The sequence below is a fragment of the Scyliorhinus canicula genome, chromosome 12 (assembly GCF_902713615.1).
Source record: "Scyliorhinus canicula chromosome 12, sScyCan1.1, whole genome shotgun sequence".
NCBI classification, from domain to species: domain Eukaryota; kingdom Metazoa; phylum Chordata; class Chondrichthyes; order Carcharhiniformes; family Scyliorhinidae; genus Scyliorhinus; species Scyliorhinus canicula.
In genome coordinates this window covers 119,113,324-119,133,515 of record NC_052157.1, presented here as the reverse complement: position 1 = coordinate 119,133,515, position 20,192 = coordinate 119,113,324, and the positions used below count along the sequence as shown (strand labels likewise).

Below are 20,192 nucleotides of genomic sequence, written 5' to 3'. Positions count from 1 at the left end.
CCCTTCATGTTGCTCTGTAATGGTTGTTATATAGCCATTCACAACATATATGGACACACATTTATGTTGTTTGTTTTTTTTTTTTACAAACCTATAGCCACTCTCTTTAAAGTTTTGCACCTATTTGTGATTTAATTTCACCCTCCCTGTACCCTGTAGATGTTTACAGCATGGAAACAGGCCCTTCGGCCCCGCATGTCCATGCCGCCCAGTTTCTATCACTAAGCTAGTCCCACTTGCCTGCATTTGGCCCCTGTCCCTCTATACTCGCCCTGCCTATGTAACCATTTAACTGTTTTTTAAAGGAAATAATTGTCCCCGTCTTGACTACTGCCTCTGGCAGCTCGTTCCAGATGCTCACCACCCTCTGGTGTGAAACAATTTCCCCTCTGGTCTCGTTTGTATCTCTCCCCTCTCACCTTAAACCTATGCCCTCTGTTTCTAGATTCCTCTACCTTTGGGAAAAGATGCTGACTATCTATCTTCTCGAAGCTCCTTATTATTTTACAGACCTCTATAAGATCACCCGTAAGCCTCCTACGCTCCAGGGGGAAAAAATCCCAGCCTATCCAGCCTCTCCTTAACTCTGATCATGAAATCCTGGTAGCATCCTCGTAAATCTCTTCTGCACTCTTTCTAGTTTCACAATATCCTTCCTATAATAGGGTGACCAGAACTCTACACAATATTCCATGTGTGGTCTTACCAATGTCTTGTACAACTTCAACAAGACGTCCCAACTCCTGTGTTCAGTATTCTGACCAATAAAACCTAGCATGCTGAATGCCTTCATGCCTTCTTCATCACCCTGTCCATCTGCGACTCCACCTTCAAGGAGCTATGAACCTGCACCCCTAGATCACTTTGTTCTGTAACTCTCTCCAACTCCCTACTATTAACTGAGCAGGTCCTGCCCTGATTTGATCTCCAAAATTGCATCAACTCACATTTCTCCAAATTAGACTCCATCTGCTATTCATCGGCCCACTGGCCCAATTGGTCAAGATCCTGTTGCAATGTTATATAACCTTTTTCACTATCCACTATGCCACCAATCTTGGTGTCATCTGCAAACTTATTAACCATGCCTCCTACATTCTCATCTAAATCATTAATATATATCACAAATAACAGTAGACCCAGCACCGATCCCTGAGGCACAGCGCTGGTCACAGGCCTCCAGTTTGAAAAACATCCATCCACAACCTCCCTTTGGCTTCAGTCGTCAAGCTAATTTTGTATCCAATTGGCTGCCTCACCCTAGATTCCGTGAGATTTAACCTTTTGCAACAACCTACCATGCAGTATCTTGTCAAAGGCCTTGGTAAAGTCCATGTGGACAACGTCGACTGCACTGCCCTCATCTTCCTTCTTGGTTAGCCCTTCAAAAAACTCAATCAAATTTGCGAGACATGACTTTCCTCTTACAAAGTCATGCTGACTTCCCCTAATCATCCCTTGCGTGTCTAAATGCCTATAGATCCTATCTCTCAGAATACCTTCTATCAATTTACCCACTACGAAAGTAAGACTAACTGATCGGTCGTTCCCAGGCCTAGCCCAACAGCCCTTTTTAAACAAGGGCACAACATTTGCTACCCTCCAATTTTCAGGCACCTCTCTTGTGGCTGTCGATGATTCAGGTATTTCAGCTCGGGGACTGGCAATTTCCTCCCTAGCCTCCCACAACAACTTGGGATACATTTCATCAGGTCCCAGGGATTTATCTATCTTGATGCGCTTTAATACCTCCAGCACCTCCTTCTCTGTATAATCACTTTTTAGTTCCCCAATTTCCCTAACATTTGAGCCTTTCTTAACAGTAAATACTGGTGAGAAAAATTGATTTATGACCTCTCCCATCCCTTGTGGATCTGCACATAGATGATCTTGTTTATCCTTAAGAGACACTACCCTCTCCCTCGTCACTCTTTTACCCTTTATGTACCTGTAAAAGCTCTTTGGATTTTCCTTTGACTTATCTGCCAAGACAATCTCATGTCCCCTTTTTTAGCCCTCCTGATTTCTCGCTTAACTCTACTCCGACAAGTCCTATACTCTTCAAGGAATACACTTCATCCCAGCTGCCTATGCATGTCATATACCTCCTCCTTCCTTTTGACCACGGCTTATCCCGAGTCATCCAGACAATCACAGACCTTCCCTTTGTTCTTCCTAAACATCCACACCCGCCATCGCAAACATTTCTGAAAATATTTCTATTTTATATCCCGATAAAAGTCGTGTTGACCTGAAAAGGTAACTCTGTTACTGTCCACGCATTTGGCCTGATTTGCTGGGCATTTCCTGCACTTTGTCTTTATTTCAGATTTCTAGCATCCGGGTTATTTTGCTTTTGTAAGCTGCAAACCATCCCCCCATGAGACAGAATACTGCCAAAGAGAGAATGTCTTTCGTATCAGCAGTGTGCTCTTCTGTTGGGTTTATTTGGATTCTAATAATTCTAACTGCCCTGTTCTGTCATTCCAGGAGGAGTACCAGGACAGCTTCCAGGAGGAGTACCAGGGCAGCTTCCAGGAGGTCTACCAGGGCAGTTTCCAGGAGGTCTACCAGGGCAGTTTCCAGGAGGTCTACCAGGGCAGTTTCCAGGAGGAGTACCAGGGCAGCTTCCAGGAGGAGTACCAGGACAGATTCCAGGAGGTACAGGAGGTGCTGCAAGTAATCTGGGCTAGGATTCTCCCCTACCCGGCGGGGCATGGGGGGTCCCGGAGTGATGGAGTGGCATGAACCACTCCGGCGTCGGGCCGTCCCAAAGGTGCGGAAGTCTCCGCACCTTTAGGGGCCAAGCCCTCACCTGGAGGGGCTAGGCCCACGTCGGAGTGGTTGGCGCTCCGCCGGCTGGCATGGACGGCCTTTGGCGCCACGCCAGTTGGGGCTGAAGGGACTTCGTCGGCCGGCGTAAGCCCGCGCATGCTCCGGAGCATCAGAGGCTGCTGACGTCATCCCCGCGCATGCGCAGGGGAGGGGGTCACTTCCGCCTCCGCCATGGTGAAGACCATGGCGAAGACGGAAGGAAAAGAGTGCCCCCATGGCACAGGCCCGCCCGCCGATCGGTGGGCCCCAATCGCGGGCCAGGCCACCGTGGGGGCACCCCCCGGGGCCAGATCGCCCCGCGCCCCCCCCCCAGGACCCCAGAGCCCGCTCGCGCCACCTGCTCCGACCGGTAAGGTAGGTGGTTTGATCCACGCCGGCGGGAGAGGCCTGACAGCGGCGGGACTTTGGCCCATTGCGGGCCGGAGAATCGCCGGGGGGGGGGGGGGGCGCCGGGGGGCCGCCGACCGGCGCGGGGCGATTCCCGTCCCTACCGAATCTCTGGTGGCAGAGAATTCGGGACACGGCGGGGGCGGGATTGACGCCAGCCCCCAGCGATTCTCCAACCCGGCAGGGGGTTGGAGAATCCCGCCCCTGATCTCTCATGAATAACATTTTAGATTCACTGAGATAAGTCAAACAGAAAGTGTTGGAGATAGAAGCAAGAATAGACCATTCAATGCAAACATGGCCAAACTCTCTCTTCAACTCCACTTTCCCTTCTGCTTCCCACACTTGATTCCCTGAGAGGCCAAAAAATAAGTCTGTCTCAGCTTTAAATATATTCATAGATGGAGCAATCATATTGAATAAAACCTTGGGGATTTACCTGGATTAGCTCAGATCAATTGCACAGAAGCATTGGTTTGCTTGATAAACTAAGGGGGTGGTTCTCTGGCTGCGTTGCATCCGGCGCAAATCCCGCTGTGACGGGAGATTTGCGGGAGAGTCCCAAAAGGTAAACATAGAATAATGTTTCCCTTTGCAGGGCAAGCTAGATTGAGAGGTCACTGATGTAGGTTGAGAGGCAGTAGATTTAGAACTGAGATGAGGAAGAACTACTTGCACAGGGTGGTGAATTTGTGGAACTCGCTGCCTCATAGTGTGGTGGAATCTGAGTCATCAAATTGTTTCAAGAAGGAAATTGATATATTTCTGACTTTAAAAAATGGTTAAAGGGATAAAGGGAACAGGTAGGGAGGTGGATTTGAGACTAGGAAGAGATCAGCCATGATCTGACTGAATGGCTCGAAGGGCTGAATTGCCTACTTCTCCTAATTGCTATGTTGCTGGTTGTTGCTATGTCATAACTTTCCAATCTTCTGTCATTGCAGATGGATATGCAGCGGCTAAAGCTGCTAAATATGGAGGTAAGTTTTCATGTTATTTGTAAAAGTATAAAATTATAAATATTCCATGTTTACAAATGAAATCAAAAAAATCATCTCAACTGTACTTAACGGTACAATGGTGGTGGGCATTAACTTGGGATTAACCTGTACTTCTACAAAATGGGACACTCTGTAGCTGTGTGGGCTGGGTGGGAGGTGTATGTTTCTAATGTATACCTCTGAAAATAAATACTTTGTAAAAGTGACAAAAAAAAATCTTGAAAATCCTTTTAGCACTTTTGGACACATATCCATGGAAATGTCACTCAAATAACATAAAAGACAAATTTATGCCTGGTGATATGTTTCAGAAGAAGTGTTTTTGAAACACCCAAAGAGGTAGCAGGCACAGAAAGAGAACTCAGAAAATGAAACAAACGCTTCCATAGCCTACTCAATTCCGGCACGTTATGGATGTTTTTCAATGAGATTTGTTTAGCTGAGAGTAGGATACTGCAATTTTTTATTGGTATCATAAAGGTTTCATCTTCATGATGTCTGTTGGTTATTTCTTATGGTGTGGCTACAGTGCAATTTGAGAAATGTTTTATTAAGATTAGAGTACAAATACAAAATTTCAGCCAGTCTTGTGAGGGTGTTCAATGTATTGCTTTAGATGTTAAGCAAAATAGATATGGAATAACTTTAGATCCGCAATCCTATTTAGCAAGTGTTAACCCATCCCGGTTAATTGGTGTATCTCTAAAGAAGAGACAGAACTAATCCAATGCTCAATGGGAGATTTGAACCGATTGCGCACTCCGATTAAACCAGATGCTAGTTTTGATGTGTTAATTAATTGTTCCAACTTCACACACAAATGTAAAGAGTATTTTCAGGGCAAATAAAACATTAAGTTAAATCTGGATAATTGTGCACGTAGGCTCCCATCCTTAGCTGAACTAAAGAAAAAGCTGAAGATGGATGGACCTGGGACACCACCCCAGACAAACTCCTGCAGTTATGTCATTAGGCTTAGATGATTGAATTCCAAGGACTACAGCCACCTTCCTTTGTTTACAGCTCCAACCAGTGTAATTTTTTTCTCCTGATCCCCACTGACTTCAGTTTCATTGGGGTGCCTTGATGCTACACCTGGTGAATTGCTGGATTCAGTTTGTGGGTAATGTCATGATATGTAGACAGGCACTTAATGAGATACAGACAGGCAGCTAATGAGCACTGAGAACAGGACATAACCAATCAGCAGGCAGAACACTTGGGAAGTGGTTTCCCACTATAAAAGGCACGAGGCACTCACACTCTCCTCTTTCTATAGGGACATCTACAGAATGAGTCCAGTGTACATATCACGTAACGCATACAGCACGCGGGGAAGAGCTAGTCTGGTTCAGTCTAGATAGAGAAATCACATCTAGGTTAGCAGAGTCGAACTCACAGAGAACTGTGCTAACTGTGTGACAGGTTCAATAAATCAAGTTGAACTAACTTCTAGGTCTACTTGAGTTATCGCTGCATCCAGTTGCAGCCCATGTTATCTCAACATGCTTAATATGACATGGTACCAGTCGTCTGCTATATCTAGGTGGTTTACCTCAATCTGTTCCGAGACGACCAGCAAAGACATCCCGGCATCATGTAAAGATCCAGCCTCCTCAACTGCTGCGGACTTCGGCAATCTCAGTGCCAACTGGCGGACCTTCAAGCAAAGGTTTCTGCTGTACATTGAAGCCTCAGACCTCAAGGGTGCGTCTGATACAAGGAAGATCGCGCTCCTCCTATCAACTGCGAGGGATCAAGCCATCCAAATCTTTAATTCATTCAACTTCGCCGACGGCCAGGACAAGACGAAGTTTCAGACCATTCGGGACAAGTTTGACAGTCATTGTGAAGTGGACACCACTGAAATCTTCGAGCGCTATATTTTTAAGCAACACCTACAAGGTAAGGACGAATCTTTCAACTCCTTTCTAACTAATCTCCGTCTACTAGCACTATCCTGCAACTTTGGTGACATTGCTGACTCCATTTGGGCCTCACGGTAGCATGGTGGTTAGCATCAATGCTTCACAGCTCCAGGGTCCCAGGTTCGATTCCCGGCTGGGTCACTGTCTGTGTGGAGTCTGCACGTCCTCCCCGTGTGTGCGTGGGTTTCCTCCGGGTGCTCCGGTTTCCTCCCACAGTCCAAAGATGTGCGGGTTAGGTGGATTGGCCATGCTAAATTGCCCGTAGTGTAAGGTTAATTGTTGGGTTATGGGTATACGGGTTACGTGGGTTTAAGTAGGGTGATCATTGTTCGGCACAACATCGAGGGCCGAAGGGCCTGGTCTGTGCTGTACTGTTCTATGTTCTATGATCAGGGATCAAATCATTTTTGGTGTTCACTCGCATCCGCTGAGGGAGCAGCTTTTGAAAATCAAAGATATGACCCTGTCAGTCGCGATCAAAACGTGTACGGTGCGAGAGCACGGCAAAGATCGATATTCCCAATATAAATCAGCTGAAACTGAGAAACTTGCCTCCCGTGAGGCAGAATGTGTGCAGGCCATCGCCGGATGCAGCGCCTCAACCTTGATGAAAGCGGCCATTTTGTGCGCTCTTCCCGGGGCCCCACGAATGCGCGAATGGGATAATGAAGCAGCCGATCAACACACCGCGCAGGTGCGAATGTCTGCCGATCGCACTGCGCATCTGCGATGACGCACAGAGTGTAATGACGTCACGACATGCCAGCACTGTGGCACTGCCCATTTAAAGAAACACTGCCCTACAAGAGGCAGGCGCTGTTTGAATTGCGGGAAGCCTAGACAGTATCACGGATCCGGGAGACGATTGCCTGGACTCCCCCTGCCATGTGGGCATCATCACCATGCGTGAACATGCCTTGCCAATAGCATCACGGAGCCTGACCATCCTCACTGTGGATTCTGAAGATGAATGGCATTCGGTGACACAAGTTAATCAATGCTCTATCCAGTTCAAACTGGACATAGGTGCTTCTGCCAATCTTCTTTCACAGGCGGATTTCAACTGCATCAAAAAGCCACCCAAGCTCCTTCCGGCAGCCTGCTAGCTCCTGTACTATTTGAAATCGTGGTTTGAAATCGTCAAGCCAGACAGGGCCTCCCTGCTCACGCACAGGCATGCAAGTAGCTAAATCTTGTGCGGCGGGTCTACACGATGACCTCCACCAATGTGGATCTTCAAACCGGTATTAATGACATCTTCGCTCAATATCCGGATGTATTTGACGGGATGGGCACTCTGCCATATCACTACAAGATCCTGCTGTGGCCTGATGCCATGACTGTGGTCCACGCTCCACGCCGGGTTCCGGCTCCACTGAAGGAGCGCCTGAAGGCGCAGTTGAAGAATCTTCAGGACCAGAGCATCATCTCCAAAGTCACAGGACCGAGTGACTGGGTCAGCTCGGTGGTCTGTGTAAAGAAATCGTCAGTGGAACTGCGCATCTGTATTGATCCCAAGGATCTAAACCAGAATATAAAGCGGGAACACTACCCCATCCCGAAGCGGGAGGAACTGACAAGTGAGATGGCGCATGCCCAGTTTTTCACAAAGTTAGATGCATCACACAGGTTCTGGCAGATCTAGCTGGTTGAGTCCAGCAGAAGGCTCTGCACCTTCAACACACAGGTTGGCAGGTACTGCTACAATCGTATGCCGTTCGGCATTGTTTCGGCCTCGGAGATCTTCCATAGAATCATGGAGCAGATGATGGAGGGCTTTGAAGGGGTTCGTGTGTATGTGGACGACGTTATCATTTGGTCCACTATCCCCGAAGAGCACATCTCTCGTCTCCAGCGTGTATTCCGCCGTGTCCATGCCAATGGCCTCAAGCTGAACAGGGTGAAGTGCTCTTTTGGCATGACAACACTGAAGTTCTTGGGTGACCAGATATCTTACCAGGGTGTGCACCCGGACACAGACAAGGTCAAGGCCATCGAAGCCATGAAGACCCCTGAAGATAAGAAGGCAGTGCTGCGCTTCCTCTGGATGGTGAACTTCCTGGGCAAGTTTATCCCAAATCTGGCATCACAAACCACGGCCCTCAGACACCTGGTTAAAAAAAATCCACTGCCTTTGATGTGGCAGGCAGCTCACCAAGCAGATTGGTTGGAGCTGAAAGCCAAGCTCACCACTACACCTGTGTTGGCTTTTTTTGATCCTGACGGGGAAACAAAGATCTCGACAGATGCGAGCCAGGATGGTATCGGCACGGTGTTGCTCCAGCACGATGACACATCCTCCTGTGCTCTGGTTGCCCACGCATCACGGGCAATGACACCCACTGAGCAGCGGTACGCCTAGATCGAAAAGGAATGCCTGGGCCTGCTTACTGGAACCCTCAAGTTCCAGGATTATGTATATGGCCTGCCGACATTCACCGTCAACACTGACCACATCTTTCACAAGGACCTGAATGATATGACAAACCAGCTGCAGCGCATTCTCCTCCGGCTCAGGCGGTATGACTTCGAGCTCGTGTACACACGAGGCAAGGAGCTCATTATTGTGGACGCCTTGTCCCGCTCCATTACCTTGCCTGCCGACCCCCCGGCATTCGTCCAGCAGATCGAATCACAGGTGCAGCTGTGGGCCAGCAACCTCCCTGCATCGGATGAAAAGGTGATCCGCATTCATAATGAGACAGCCAAGGACCCGCTTCTGCAGCGTGTCATGCGTCACCTCACCGATGGCTGGCAGAAAGGGCAGTGCCCCCAATTCTTTAATGTGAAGGACGACCTCACGGTGGTTGATGGCATCCTCCTCAAGCTGGATCGCATCATCATTCCATGTAGTCTCCAGAGCTTGGTGCTCAGGCAAATACACGAGGGGCATCTGGGTGTCGAAGTGCAGGTGCAGAGCCAGGCAAGCTGTCTACTGGCCTGGGATCAGTCAGGACATCGCGAACATGGTCCTCAACTGTGCAAACTATCAACGCTTCCAGCCAGCACAGGGTAAGGAAACGCTTCAGCAGCACGAGATTGTGACCTTCCCGTGGTCTAAGGTGGGCATCGACCTCTTTCACGCCAAAGGTCATGACTATGTGCTCATCATCGATTACTTCTCCAACTACCCAGATGTTGTGAAGCTCTCGGACCTCACGTCCAGGACCGTCATCAAGGCCTGTAAGGAGATGTTCTCCCAGCATGGTATTCCACTCACTGTCATGAGTGACAATGGTCCTTGCTTCAGCAGCCAGGAATGGTGGAGATTTGCCCAGCTATATCAGCTTCATCACGTCACGTCAAGCCCACGTTACCCGCAGTCCAACGGGAAGGTTGAGAAAGCGGTGCACATAGTAAAGCAGCTCATCTGCAAGGCTGCGGATTTGTCTCCTGACGTCAACCTTGTGCTGCCTGCATACAGGGCAACCCCTCTGTGTACCAGCATGTCACCGGTTCAACTCCTGATGAACAGGGACCTGCGGACGACTCTTCCAGCCATACACTTGCCTGACCTGGATCACCTCCCGGTGCTGCAGAAGGTGCAGAAGCTCAGGGACCAGCAAAAGCAGGGCTATGATGATCATGCCACTGATTTGCCTGCGCTAGCCCCGATGGATATGGTCCGGATCCAGCTGCCTGACGGAGGCTGGTCAGCTCCAGCAGTTGTTGTCCTACAGGCTGCTCCTCGATCGTACATTGTGCGTATGGCTGATGGCTCTGTTGTGCGGCGCAACAGACGGGCACCGCGCACAGTTGCCCGCCCGCAACCACATTCTTCGTTGTTTCCATCTGTCATTGTGCCACCTCCTCACACCTGGAACCACGAGGCCACCAGTCTGGCTGCAACCCCACCCAACAAGGCACCGTCGTTCCACCACCACCTCTCCTGCAGTCGACCCGGATCAGACACAAGCCCCAGAGACGGGATTTATGAACAATTGCCTTGTTTGCTCTCTTCTGTTTTTGCACATTAGACACCTGTTCTCACATGTACATTTTTTTTAAACTGTCATCTCATATAAATATGTTAGTTTTTCGGCCTACACATGTAAATACCTTCACATTGGCTGCAGAAAAACTTTTCAAAGGGGGAGATGTCATGGTATGCAGACAGGCACTTAATGAGATCCAGACAGGCAGCTAATGAGCACGGGGAACAGGACGTAACGAATCAGCAGGCACAACACTTGGGAGGTGGTATTCCACTATAAAAGGCACGAGGCACTCACACTCTCCTCTTTCTATAGGGACATCTACAGAGTGTGTCCAGTGTACATATCACGTAACGCATACAGCATGTGGAGAAGAGCTGGTCTGGTTCAGTCCAGATAGAGAAATCACATCTAGGTTAGCAAAGAGTCGAACTCAGAGAACTGTGCTAACTGTGTGACAGGTTCAATAAATCAAGTTGAACTAACTTCTAGGTCTGGAGTCTACTTGAGTTATAGCTGCATCCAGTTGCAGCCTGTGTTATCTCAACGTGCTTAACACGACAGGTAGTAACAGGGTATTCACTTGTGACCCTACAAATAGACCAAGTTTGAAACTGTGAAGTTTGGGTGAGGATATTTATGTTTTTAATACATATCTCTAAAACATGTAAAGATCCAGTTCTACAAACACACTGAGCAGAAGTAGGTCATTCATTCCCTGGAAGCTTCTCCACAGTTTAATAAGATCATGACTGATCTGATCGTAACCTGATATTTGCATCCCGCCTACTCCTGATAACCTATCCTTGCTTACCAAGAATCTATCCACCTCGGTCTTAAAAATATTCTGACTTTGCTTCCACCACCTTTTCAGAAACAGAGTTCCAACGATTCATGACCCTCATATGTTGCCTCATCTTAGTTTTAAATGGGCAATCCCCTATTTCAAGCAGTGACCCTTAGTTCCAGATTCTCTCACAAGAAGACCCTGTCAAGACCCCTCAGGATCTTCTATGTTTCAATCAAATTGCCTCTTACTCTTCTAAACTCCAGGATACAGCCCAGCCTGTCCAATCTTTCCTTGTAAGACAGCCCACCCATTCCAGGTATCAGTCTGGTACGAAAACAGAAATTGTTGGACAATCTTAGCAGGCCTCAGCAGACAGTATTCATGAGATAGAAGGGAGCTAACATTTTGTGTCTGAGTGACTCTTTGTCAAAGCTCATCTCTGAGATTGTCCAGAATTTTCGGTGTTTGTTTCAGATTCCAGCATCCGCAGTAATTTGCTTTTATATTAGTCTGGTAAACATTCTCTGAACTGCCTTCAACACATTAACATCCGACCTTAAATACATATATAGCCATTGACACCTCACCTGGACACACATTTTTTTATTTTTACAAACCTATTACCACTCTCTTTAAAAGCTTTTGCACCATGAAATCTATTTGTTATTTTATTTTATTTGATTTGATTTGATTTATTGTCACATGCACCCAAGTACAGTGAAAAGTATTTTTCTGCGGCCGAGGGAATGTACACAATACGTACATAGTAGACAAAGAGAATAATCAACAGAGAACATTGACAAATGGTACATCGACAAACAGTGATTGGTTACAGTGCGGAACAAGGGGCCAAAGATAGCAAATACATGAGCAGGAGCAGCATCGGGCATTGTGAATAGTGTTTCTACAGGGAACAGATCAGTCCGAGGGGGAGTCGTTGAAGAGTCTTGTAGCTGTGGGGAAGAAGCTGTTCCTATGTCTGGATGTGCGGGTCTTCAGACTTCTGTACCTTCTGCCTGATGGAAGGGTCTGGAAGAAGGCAAAGCCTGGGTGGGAGGGGTCTCTGATAAAACTGTCTGCCTTCCTGAGGCAGCAGGAGGTATATACAGAATCAATGTGGGGGTGGCAAGCTTGTGTGATGCGTTGGGCTGAGTTCACCACACTCTGCAGTTTCTTACAATCTTGGACCGAGCAGTTGCCATACCAAGCTGTGATGCAGCCGGATAGGATGCTCTCTATCGCACATAGAACTTAGAACATTACAGCGCAGTACAGGCCCTTTGGCCCTCGATGTTGCGCCGACCTGTGAAACCACTCTAAAGCCCATCTACACTATTCCCTTATCATCCATATGTCTATCCAATGACCATTTGAATACCCTTAGTGTTGGCGAGTCCACTACTGTTGCAGGCAGGGCATTCCACGCCTTTACTACTCACTGAGTAAAGAACCTACCTCTGACATCTGTCCTATATCTATCTCCCCTCAATTTAAAGCTATGTCCCCTCGTGTTAGACATCACCATCCAAGGAAAAAGGCTCTCACTGTCCACCCTATCTAATCCTCTGATCATCTTGTATGCCTCAATTAAGTCACCTCTTGATCTTCCCTCCATACCAGGCAACATTCTGGTAAATCTCCTCTGCACCCTTTCCAATGCTTCCACATCCTTCTATAATGAGGTGACCAGAATTGCACGCAATACTCCAAATGCGGCCGCACCAGTGTTTTGTACAGCTGCAACATGACCTCATGGCTCCGAAACTCAATCCCTCTACCAATAAAAGCTAACACAGTGTATGCCTTCTTATCAACCCTCTCAACCTGAGTGGCAACTTTCAGGGATCTATGTACATGGACACCGAGATCTCTCTGCTCATCCACACTACCAAGAATCTTACCATTAGCCCAATACTCTGTCTTCCTGTTACTCCTTCCAAAATGAATCACCTCACACTTTTATGCCTTAAACTCCAGTTGCCACTTCTCAGTCCAGCTGTGCAGCTTATCTATATCCCTCTGTAACTTGTAACATCCTTCCGCACTGTTTACAACTCCACCGACTTTAGTGCCATCTGCACATTTACTCACCCATCCTTCTACGCCCTCCTCCAGGTCATTTATAAAAATGACAAACAGCAGTAGCCCCAAAACAGATCCTTGTGGTACACCACTAGTAACTGGACTCCAGTCTGAACATTTCCCATCAACCACCACCCTTTGTCTTCTTCCAGCTAGCCAATTTCTGATCCAAACTGCTAAGTCACCCTGAATCCCATGCCTCCATATTTTTTTGCACTAGCCTACCGTGGGGAACCTTATCAAACGCTTTACTGAAATCTATATACACCACATCAACTGCTTTACCCTCATCCACCTGTTTGGTCACCTTCTCAAAGAACTCAATAAGGTTTGTGAGGCACGACCTACCCTTCACAAAACCGTGTTTACTACCTCTAATCAAATTATTCCTTTCCAGATGATTATACATCCTATCTCTTATAAACCTTTCCAAGACTTTGCCCACAACAGAAGTAAGGCTCACTGGTCTATAGTTACCGGGGTTATCTCTACTCCCCTTTTTGAACAGGGGGACAACATTTGCTATCCTCCAGTCTTCTGGCACTATTCCTGTAGACAAAGATGACTTAAAGATCAAAGGCTCAGCAATCTCCTCCCTAGCTTCCCAGAGAATCCTAGGATAAATCCCATCTGGTCCAGGGGACTTATCTATTTTCACTCTTTCCATCGGTAGAAGTTTGTGAGAGTCGATGCAGACATGCCAAGTTTCTTTAGCTTCCGTAGGAAGTAGAGACATTGTTGGACTTTTTTGACTGTTGCATCACTGTGAGAGGACCAGGACAGACTGTTGGTGATGGTGATCCCCAGGAACTTAAAGCTATCGACCATCTCCACTTCGGAGCCATTGATGCAGATGGGAATGTGTGTCGTGCTACGCTTCCTGAAGTTGATGATCAGATCCTTGGTCTTTCCAACGTTTAGAGAGAGGTTGTTTTCAGTACACCATGCAACCAAGTGATTTATCTCCCTCCTGTAGTATGATTCGTCGTTGTTTGAGAAACGGCTCACCACAGTTGTATCATCTGCAAACTTAGAGATTGAGTTGGAGTTGAGTCTTGCCACACAGTCATGTGTGTATAGTGACTACAGTAGATTACTGAGCACACATCCTTGCACCCTAACACAGACCTTCCCTTTGTTCTTCATAAACCCCCCCCCCCACCGTCAGCCATCTCTGTTTCTGTCCACGCATTCAGCCCAACCTGCTGAGTATTTCCAGCACTTTGTCTTTATTTCAGATTTCTAGCATCATAGTTTATTTGGGTTTTGTAAGCTGCAAACCATCTCCCCGTGAGACGGAATACTGGCAAAGAGAGAATGTCTTTCGTATCAGCAGTGTGCTCTTCTGTTGGGTTTATTTGGATTCTAATAATTCTAACTTCCCTCTTCTTCCAGGAGGCATTCCAGGACAACTCCCGGGAGGTGTACCGGGACAGATTCCAGGAGGTGTACCTCGAGGTACAGGAGGTGCTGCAGGTAATCTGATCTCTCATGAATAACATTTTGGATTCACTGAGATAAGTCAAATAGAAAGTGTTGGAGATAGAAGCAAGAATGGACCATTCAATGCAAACATGGCCGACCTTTTACTTCAACTCCACTTTCCCTTCTGCTCCCCACACTTGACTCTCTGAGAGGCCAAAAAATAAGTCTGTCTCAGCTTTAAATATATTCAAAGATGGATTAATCATATTGGATGAAACCTTGGGGATTTACCTGGATTAGCTCAGATCAATTGCGCAGATGCATCGGTTTTCTTGATCGACTAAGGGGGCGGTTCTCTGGCTGCGTTGCACACGCCGCAAATCCCGCTATGATGGGAGATTTGCGGCAGAGTCCCGAAATGGGATTTGTGGTCGGCGCTAAACAGTTTCTCGTTCTCCTGGCCCGCTCCAGCTGGCGTGATCAGGATCTTGCCCAGAAAGTGTGAGAATCTAATTTTCTTTAATTTTAAACTCATCAACGAGATTAAAGTAGAATGAGATTAAAGGTGACAGGCAGGACTGATACCAGGAGTAGAGAGCTGGTAACCTAACCTTACAGCTCATAGGAGGTCATTCAATCCTCTTCCTACATTGGACGCTGGTTCTCCTGTCTTGTTGTCGGCACTAGCTGCAGCTGCCACCACATCCCAGATGGGATTACATATGTAGATACATAGAAGATAGGAGCAGGAAGAGGCCTTTTGGCCCTTCGAGCCTGCTCCACCATTTATTACGATCATGGCTGATCATCCAACATAATAGCCTAATCCTGCTTTCTCCCCATCGCCTTTGATCCCATTTGCCCCAAGTGCTATATCTAGCCGCCTCTTGAATATATTCAATATTTTAGCATCAACTACTTCCTGTGGTAATGAATTCCACAGGCCCACCATTCTTTGGATGAAGAAATGTTTTCTCCTCTCTGTCCAAAATGGTTTACCCTGAATCCTCAGGCTGCGACCTCTGGTTCTGGACATACCCACCATTGGGAACATCTTCCCTGCACCTACCCTGGCCAGTCCTGTTAGAATTTTATTACTCTCTATGAGATCCCCCCCCCCCCCCCCCCCCCCCCCCGTTCTTCTGAACTCCAGTGAGAATAATCCGAAGCTAGTCAATCTCTCCTCATATGACAGCCCCGCCATCCCTGGAATCAGTCTGGTAAACCTTCGCTGCCCTCCCTCGAGAGCAAGAACATCCTTCCTCAGAAAAGGAGACCATAACTGCACACAATATTCTAGATGTGACCTCACCAAGGCCCTGTATAATTGCAGCAACACATCCCTGCTCCTGTACTCGAAATTTCTCGCAATGAAGGCCAACATGCCATTAGCCTTCTTTGCCGCCTACCACACCTGCATGCTTACCTTCAGCGACTGGTGCACAAGGACACCCAGATCCCGCTGCACACCTGTTCCAATTTACAACTATTCAGGTAGTAATCTGCCTTCCTGCTTTTGCTTACAAAGTGAATAACCTCACACTTATCCAAATTATCTACCATCTGCCATTGATTTGCCCACTCGTCCAACCTGTCCAGATCATGCTGTAGGATCCCTGCATCCTTGTCACAGTTCACCCTCCGACCAAACTTGATATCATCTGCAAACTTTGAAATGGTACATTTTGTTCCCTCATTCAAATAATTTAGATATATTGTGAATAGCTGGGGTCCCAGCACCGATCCCTGTGGTACTCCTCTAGTTACTGCCTGCCAATTTGAAAAGGACCCAGTAATCCCTACTCTTTTTTCCTCTCTGCCAACCAGTTTTACATCCACCTAAATACACTTCCCCCAATCCCATGCACTTTAATTTTGCGGGACTTTGTCAAATGCTTTCTGAAAGTCCAAATATATCACATCGACTGGCTCCCCCTTGTCAACTGTACTGGTTACATCTTCAAAGAATTCCAACAGATTTGTCAAGCATGATTTCCCCTTCATAAATCTATGCTGACTCTGACTGATCCTGCCCTGCTTTCTAAATGTTCCGCTATAAAGTCCTTGATAATGGATTCCAAAATTGTCCCCAGTACCGATGCTAGGCTTATTGGTCCCTAATTCCCTGCTTTCTCTCTGCCACCCTTTTTGAATAATGGAGTGACATTAGCTACCCTGCCATCTGCAGGGATTGTTTCAGAGTCGATAGAATCCCAGAAGATGACTAGCAACGCATCCACTATTTCCAGAGCCACCTCCTTAAGCACTCTGGTATGCAGATTATCAGGCCCTGGGGATTTATCCGCCTTCAATCCCATCAGTTTTCCCAGCACCATTTCTCTACTAATATTGATCTTGCTCAGTTCTTCCCTCTCACTAAACCTTTCAGCCTGAAACATTTCTGGTATCTGATTAGTGTCCTCTTTTGTGGAGACAGAACCAATGTATGTATTCAATTGCTCAGCCATTTCTTTGTCCCTTATTATGCCTTCCCCTGTTTCTGTCTGTAGGGGACCTACATTTGTCTTTACCAATCTCTTTCTCTTCACATATCCATAAAACTCTTAGTCTCAGTCTTTATTTTCGTAGTGTATTTTCCCCATCTTAATCAATCCTTTTGTCCTTCTTAGCTGAATTCTAAACTGCTCCTAATCAGATCTATTATTTTGCTTGGCTAATCTGCATGATTCTTCCTTGGATGAGATACTATTTCTAATTTTGTTTGTAAGCCATGGATTGGCCCTTTTTACCCATTTTGCTTTTGTGCCAGACAGAAATGAACAGTTGCTGTAGTTCCCCCATGTGAACCTTGAATGTTTGCTATTGCATATCCACTGGCATCCCTTTCAGTAACTCTCTTCAATCTATCAAGGCCAACTCACTCCTCATATCTTCATAGTTCCTTTTATTAAGATTCAGCAGCCTAGTCTCCGAATCAACTACTTAACTCTCCATCTTGATAAAAGATTTAATCATGTTATGGGCGCTCATCCCCAAGGGGATTAGCTACATTTCTGAGGTGTCTCCTACCCCATCCAGGTTACAGTGTTTCTCCTCTATGGCATCCAGAAGCCTGGCCGGGTCTGCAGCCTGAAAGCGAGGAGCTGGTCTATGCGCTGCCATCCTCCTGGCTGGACTGGGAGTGAGTGCTGAGCGTCCATTTAAATGCAGCTCTCCCTTGTTAGGAATGAACAGATGAACCCTGAACTGGGCAAATCAGATGCCTGGGGACTCTAGCTCGGTGTGGTTCACGTGATGGACTGCAATCTGGATCTTGCCCTCCAGCTGACAGGAATCACTCCATACTTTCTGCCCAAAATGATACTTAGGACAGGATTCTCTGGTCTCCCAGCTACGTGTTTCTCAGCAGTGGAGGGATTTGGTTTCACTGCCGCCAATGGGAATTCCCAGTGAAGCCACCCCTCACTGCTGGGAAACCCACAAGAGGGAGTGCGCTGGCAGCGGGACCAGAGAATTCCACTGGCCTGACCGGCCAGAGAATTTTGGCCTGAGTCATTTCTTCGGGAGAATCGCAGCGTCAGTGTGAAATTCAATGTGATATTCTTGTCTGAATGAGATTGTAATGGGATTAACACCATCAGAGTTGGTAGCAACCACCTGTCAACATTCCGTATTTAATGTTACCACGGATATGAGTGATGGAACTTCAAACACTGATCCCAAATTCACTGTCCATGGGCGGGATTCTCCACGCCCTGCCGGGTCGGAGAATCGCCGGGTGGCGGTGCCAGCCCCCGCCGTCCGCCGGATTCTCCGGCACTGGAGATTCAGCGGGGGCGGGAATTGCGCCGCGCTGGTTGGCGGCCACTCGCAGCGGCCTCCCTCGGTAATTCTCCGGCCCGCAGTGGGCCGTAGTCCCACTGGTTCTTTGCCAGTCCTGCCAGCGTAGATCAGACTAGGTCCCTTACCAGTGGGACCTGGCGGTGTGGCTGGGCTCTGGGGTTCTAGGGGGAGCGCGGGGCGATCTGGCCCCGGGGGGTGCTCCCACGGTGGCCTGGACCGCGATCGGAGCCCACCGATCCATGGGCGGGCCTGTGCTGTGGGGGCGCTCTTTTCCTACCCGCCGGCCGTGTCAGCCTCCGCGATGGCCGATGCGTAGATGAACCTCCCCCTGCGCATGCGCGGGGATGACGTCAGCAGCCGCTGACGCTCCCGCGCATGCGCGACTCTCGCCGGCCTGCAGAGTCCCTTCGGCCCCGGCTGGCTTGGCGCCAAAGGCCTTCAACGCCAGCCGGCGGAGCGCAAACCACTCCGGCGCCGGCCTAGCCCCTGAAGGTGCGGAGGATTCTGCACCTTTGGGGTGGGCCGACGCCGGTGTGGTTCACACCACTCCGTCCCGCCGGGACCCCCCCCCCCCTGCTGGGTACGGGAGAATCCCGCCCCATGTCTGCAACTTTCCAGATACATCATCAATCAGCACTTGTTGGGAAAGATTTCTGGAATATCTATTAAGATATGGAAACCTGTTGGTAGCTCAGCCCAATAATTTGCCAGCAACCTTTGTTCAGCAAGCTTTACTGTACCAAAATGTGAGAGACAATTGCCCTTCTGAGTTCAGTTCTTTTTGAATGCAACCAGCTGTGGTTCTGTACAAAGATCATTAAACAGTCAGGTAAATTGCAGATGCTCTATGGAAGGGATAGGATGGCATGGACTAATAATCTTATTTTATCCCATATTTTCTTTGGATCTTACATACTTGGGTTAATATTAAATATGTCAGGAATGCGGCTTCTCTGGATTGAAGGTCTCCTTTTTTTGTTCACAATGTGATTCATTGTTCCATTCTGTATGTTTAGAGTTTAGAAGGATGAGAGGGGATCTGATTGAGGTATATAAAATACTAAAAGGAATTGAAAAAGTAAACAAAGACCAAATGTTCCCCTTTGTAGGGCAAGCTAGAATGAGAGGTCACAGGTATAGGTTGAAAGGCAGTAGATTTAGAACTGAGTAGAGGAGGAACTACTTCTCGCAGAGGGTGGTGAATTTGTGGAACTCACTGCCGCATAGTCTGGTGTAATCTGAGTCATTAAATGGTTTCAAAAAGGAGATAGATATATTTCTGATTTTAAAAATGGGTTAAAAGGATGTGGGGAACTGGCAGGGAGCTGGATTTGAGACCTGGAAGAGATCAGCCATGATCTGATTGAATGGCGGAGCAGGCTTGAAGGGCTGAATTGCCTACTTCTCCTAATTCCTTTGTTGCTGGTCTTTGCTATGTCATAACTTTCCAATCTTCTGTCATTGCAGATCGATATGCAGCGGCTAAAGCTGCTAAATATGGAGGTAAGTTTACATGTTATTTGTCCCAGCTTTTGGGAGTCAGACATTGATATGCTGATTGCAGAATTCCCAGTCTCTGACCTGGTCTTTCATCCACAGCCATATGCTTGGTCCAGTTAAGTTTCTAGTCAATGGTAACCCCGAAGAAATTGATGATGGGAAATTTGGCAATGGTAATGTCATTGAATGTCAAGGGGAGATGGTTGGATTCTATCTTGTTGGAGATGGTCATTGCCTGGCCTGAATGTTACTTGCCACTTACCATCCCTGAATGCTGTCCAGATTTTGTTGCAAGCGGACAAGGACTTCTTCAGTATCTGAGGTGTTGCGAATGGTACTGAAAACTGTGCAGCCATCTGTAAACATGTCCACTTTTGACCTTATAGTGGAGGGAAGGTCATTGCTGAAAAAGCTGAAGCTGGATGGCCCTCGGACACCACCGCTGATGAACTCCTGCAGCTATGTCGTGAGGCTTAGATGATTTATTTTCAAGGATTACAGCCAT

The 20,192-nt window shown here is 47.6% G+C and overlaps 1 protein-coding gene across 6 annotated transcripts in view; it reads left to right on the top strand.

Annotated features, from left to right (window-relative positions):
• The window catches only part of LOC119974725 (elastin-like), a 290,086-nt gene that overhangs the window by 87,822 nt on the left and 182,072 nt on the right, over positions 1 to 20,192 (top strand). For 5 of the 6 annotated variants that reach the window (XM_038813896.1, XM_038813895.1, XM_038813898.1 and 2 more), the window contains exons 12-15: positions 2,491 to 2,661; positions 4,167 to 4,202; positions 14,354 to 14,434; positions 19,655 to 19,690. In XM_038813896.1, coding sequence (XP_038669824.1) covers positions 2,491 to 2,661; positions 4,167 to 4,202; positions 14,354 to 14,434; positions 19,655 to 19,690 — 324 coding nt within the window. The remainder of the gene's footprint in view (positions 1 to 2,490; positions 2,662 to 4,166; positions 4,203 to 14,353; positions 14,435 to 19,654; positions 19,691 to 20,192) is intronic. The other variant, XM_038813894.1, reaches the window with a different exon arrangement.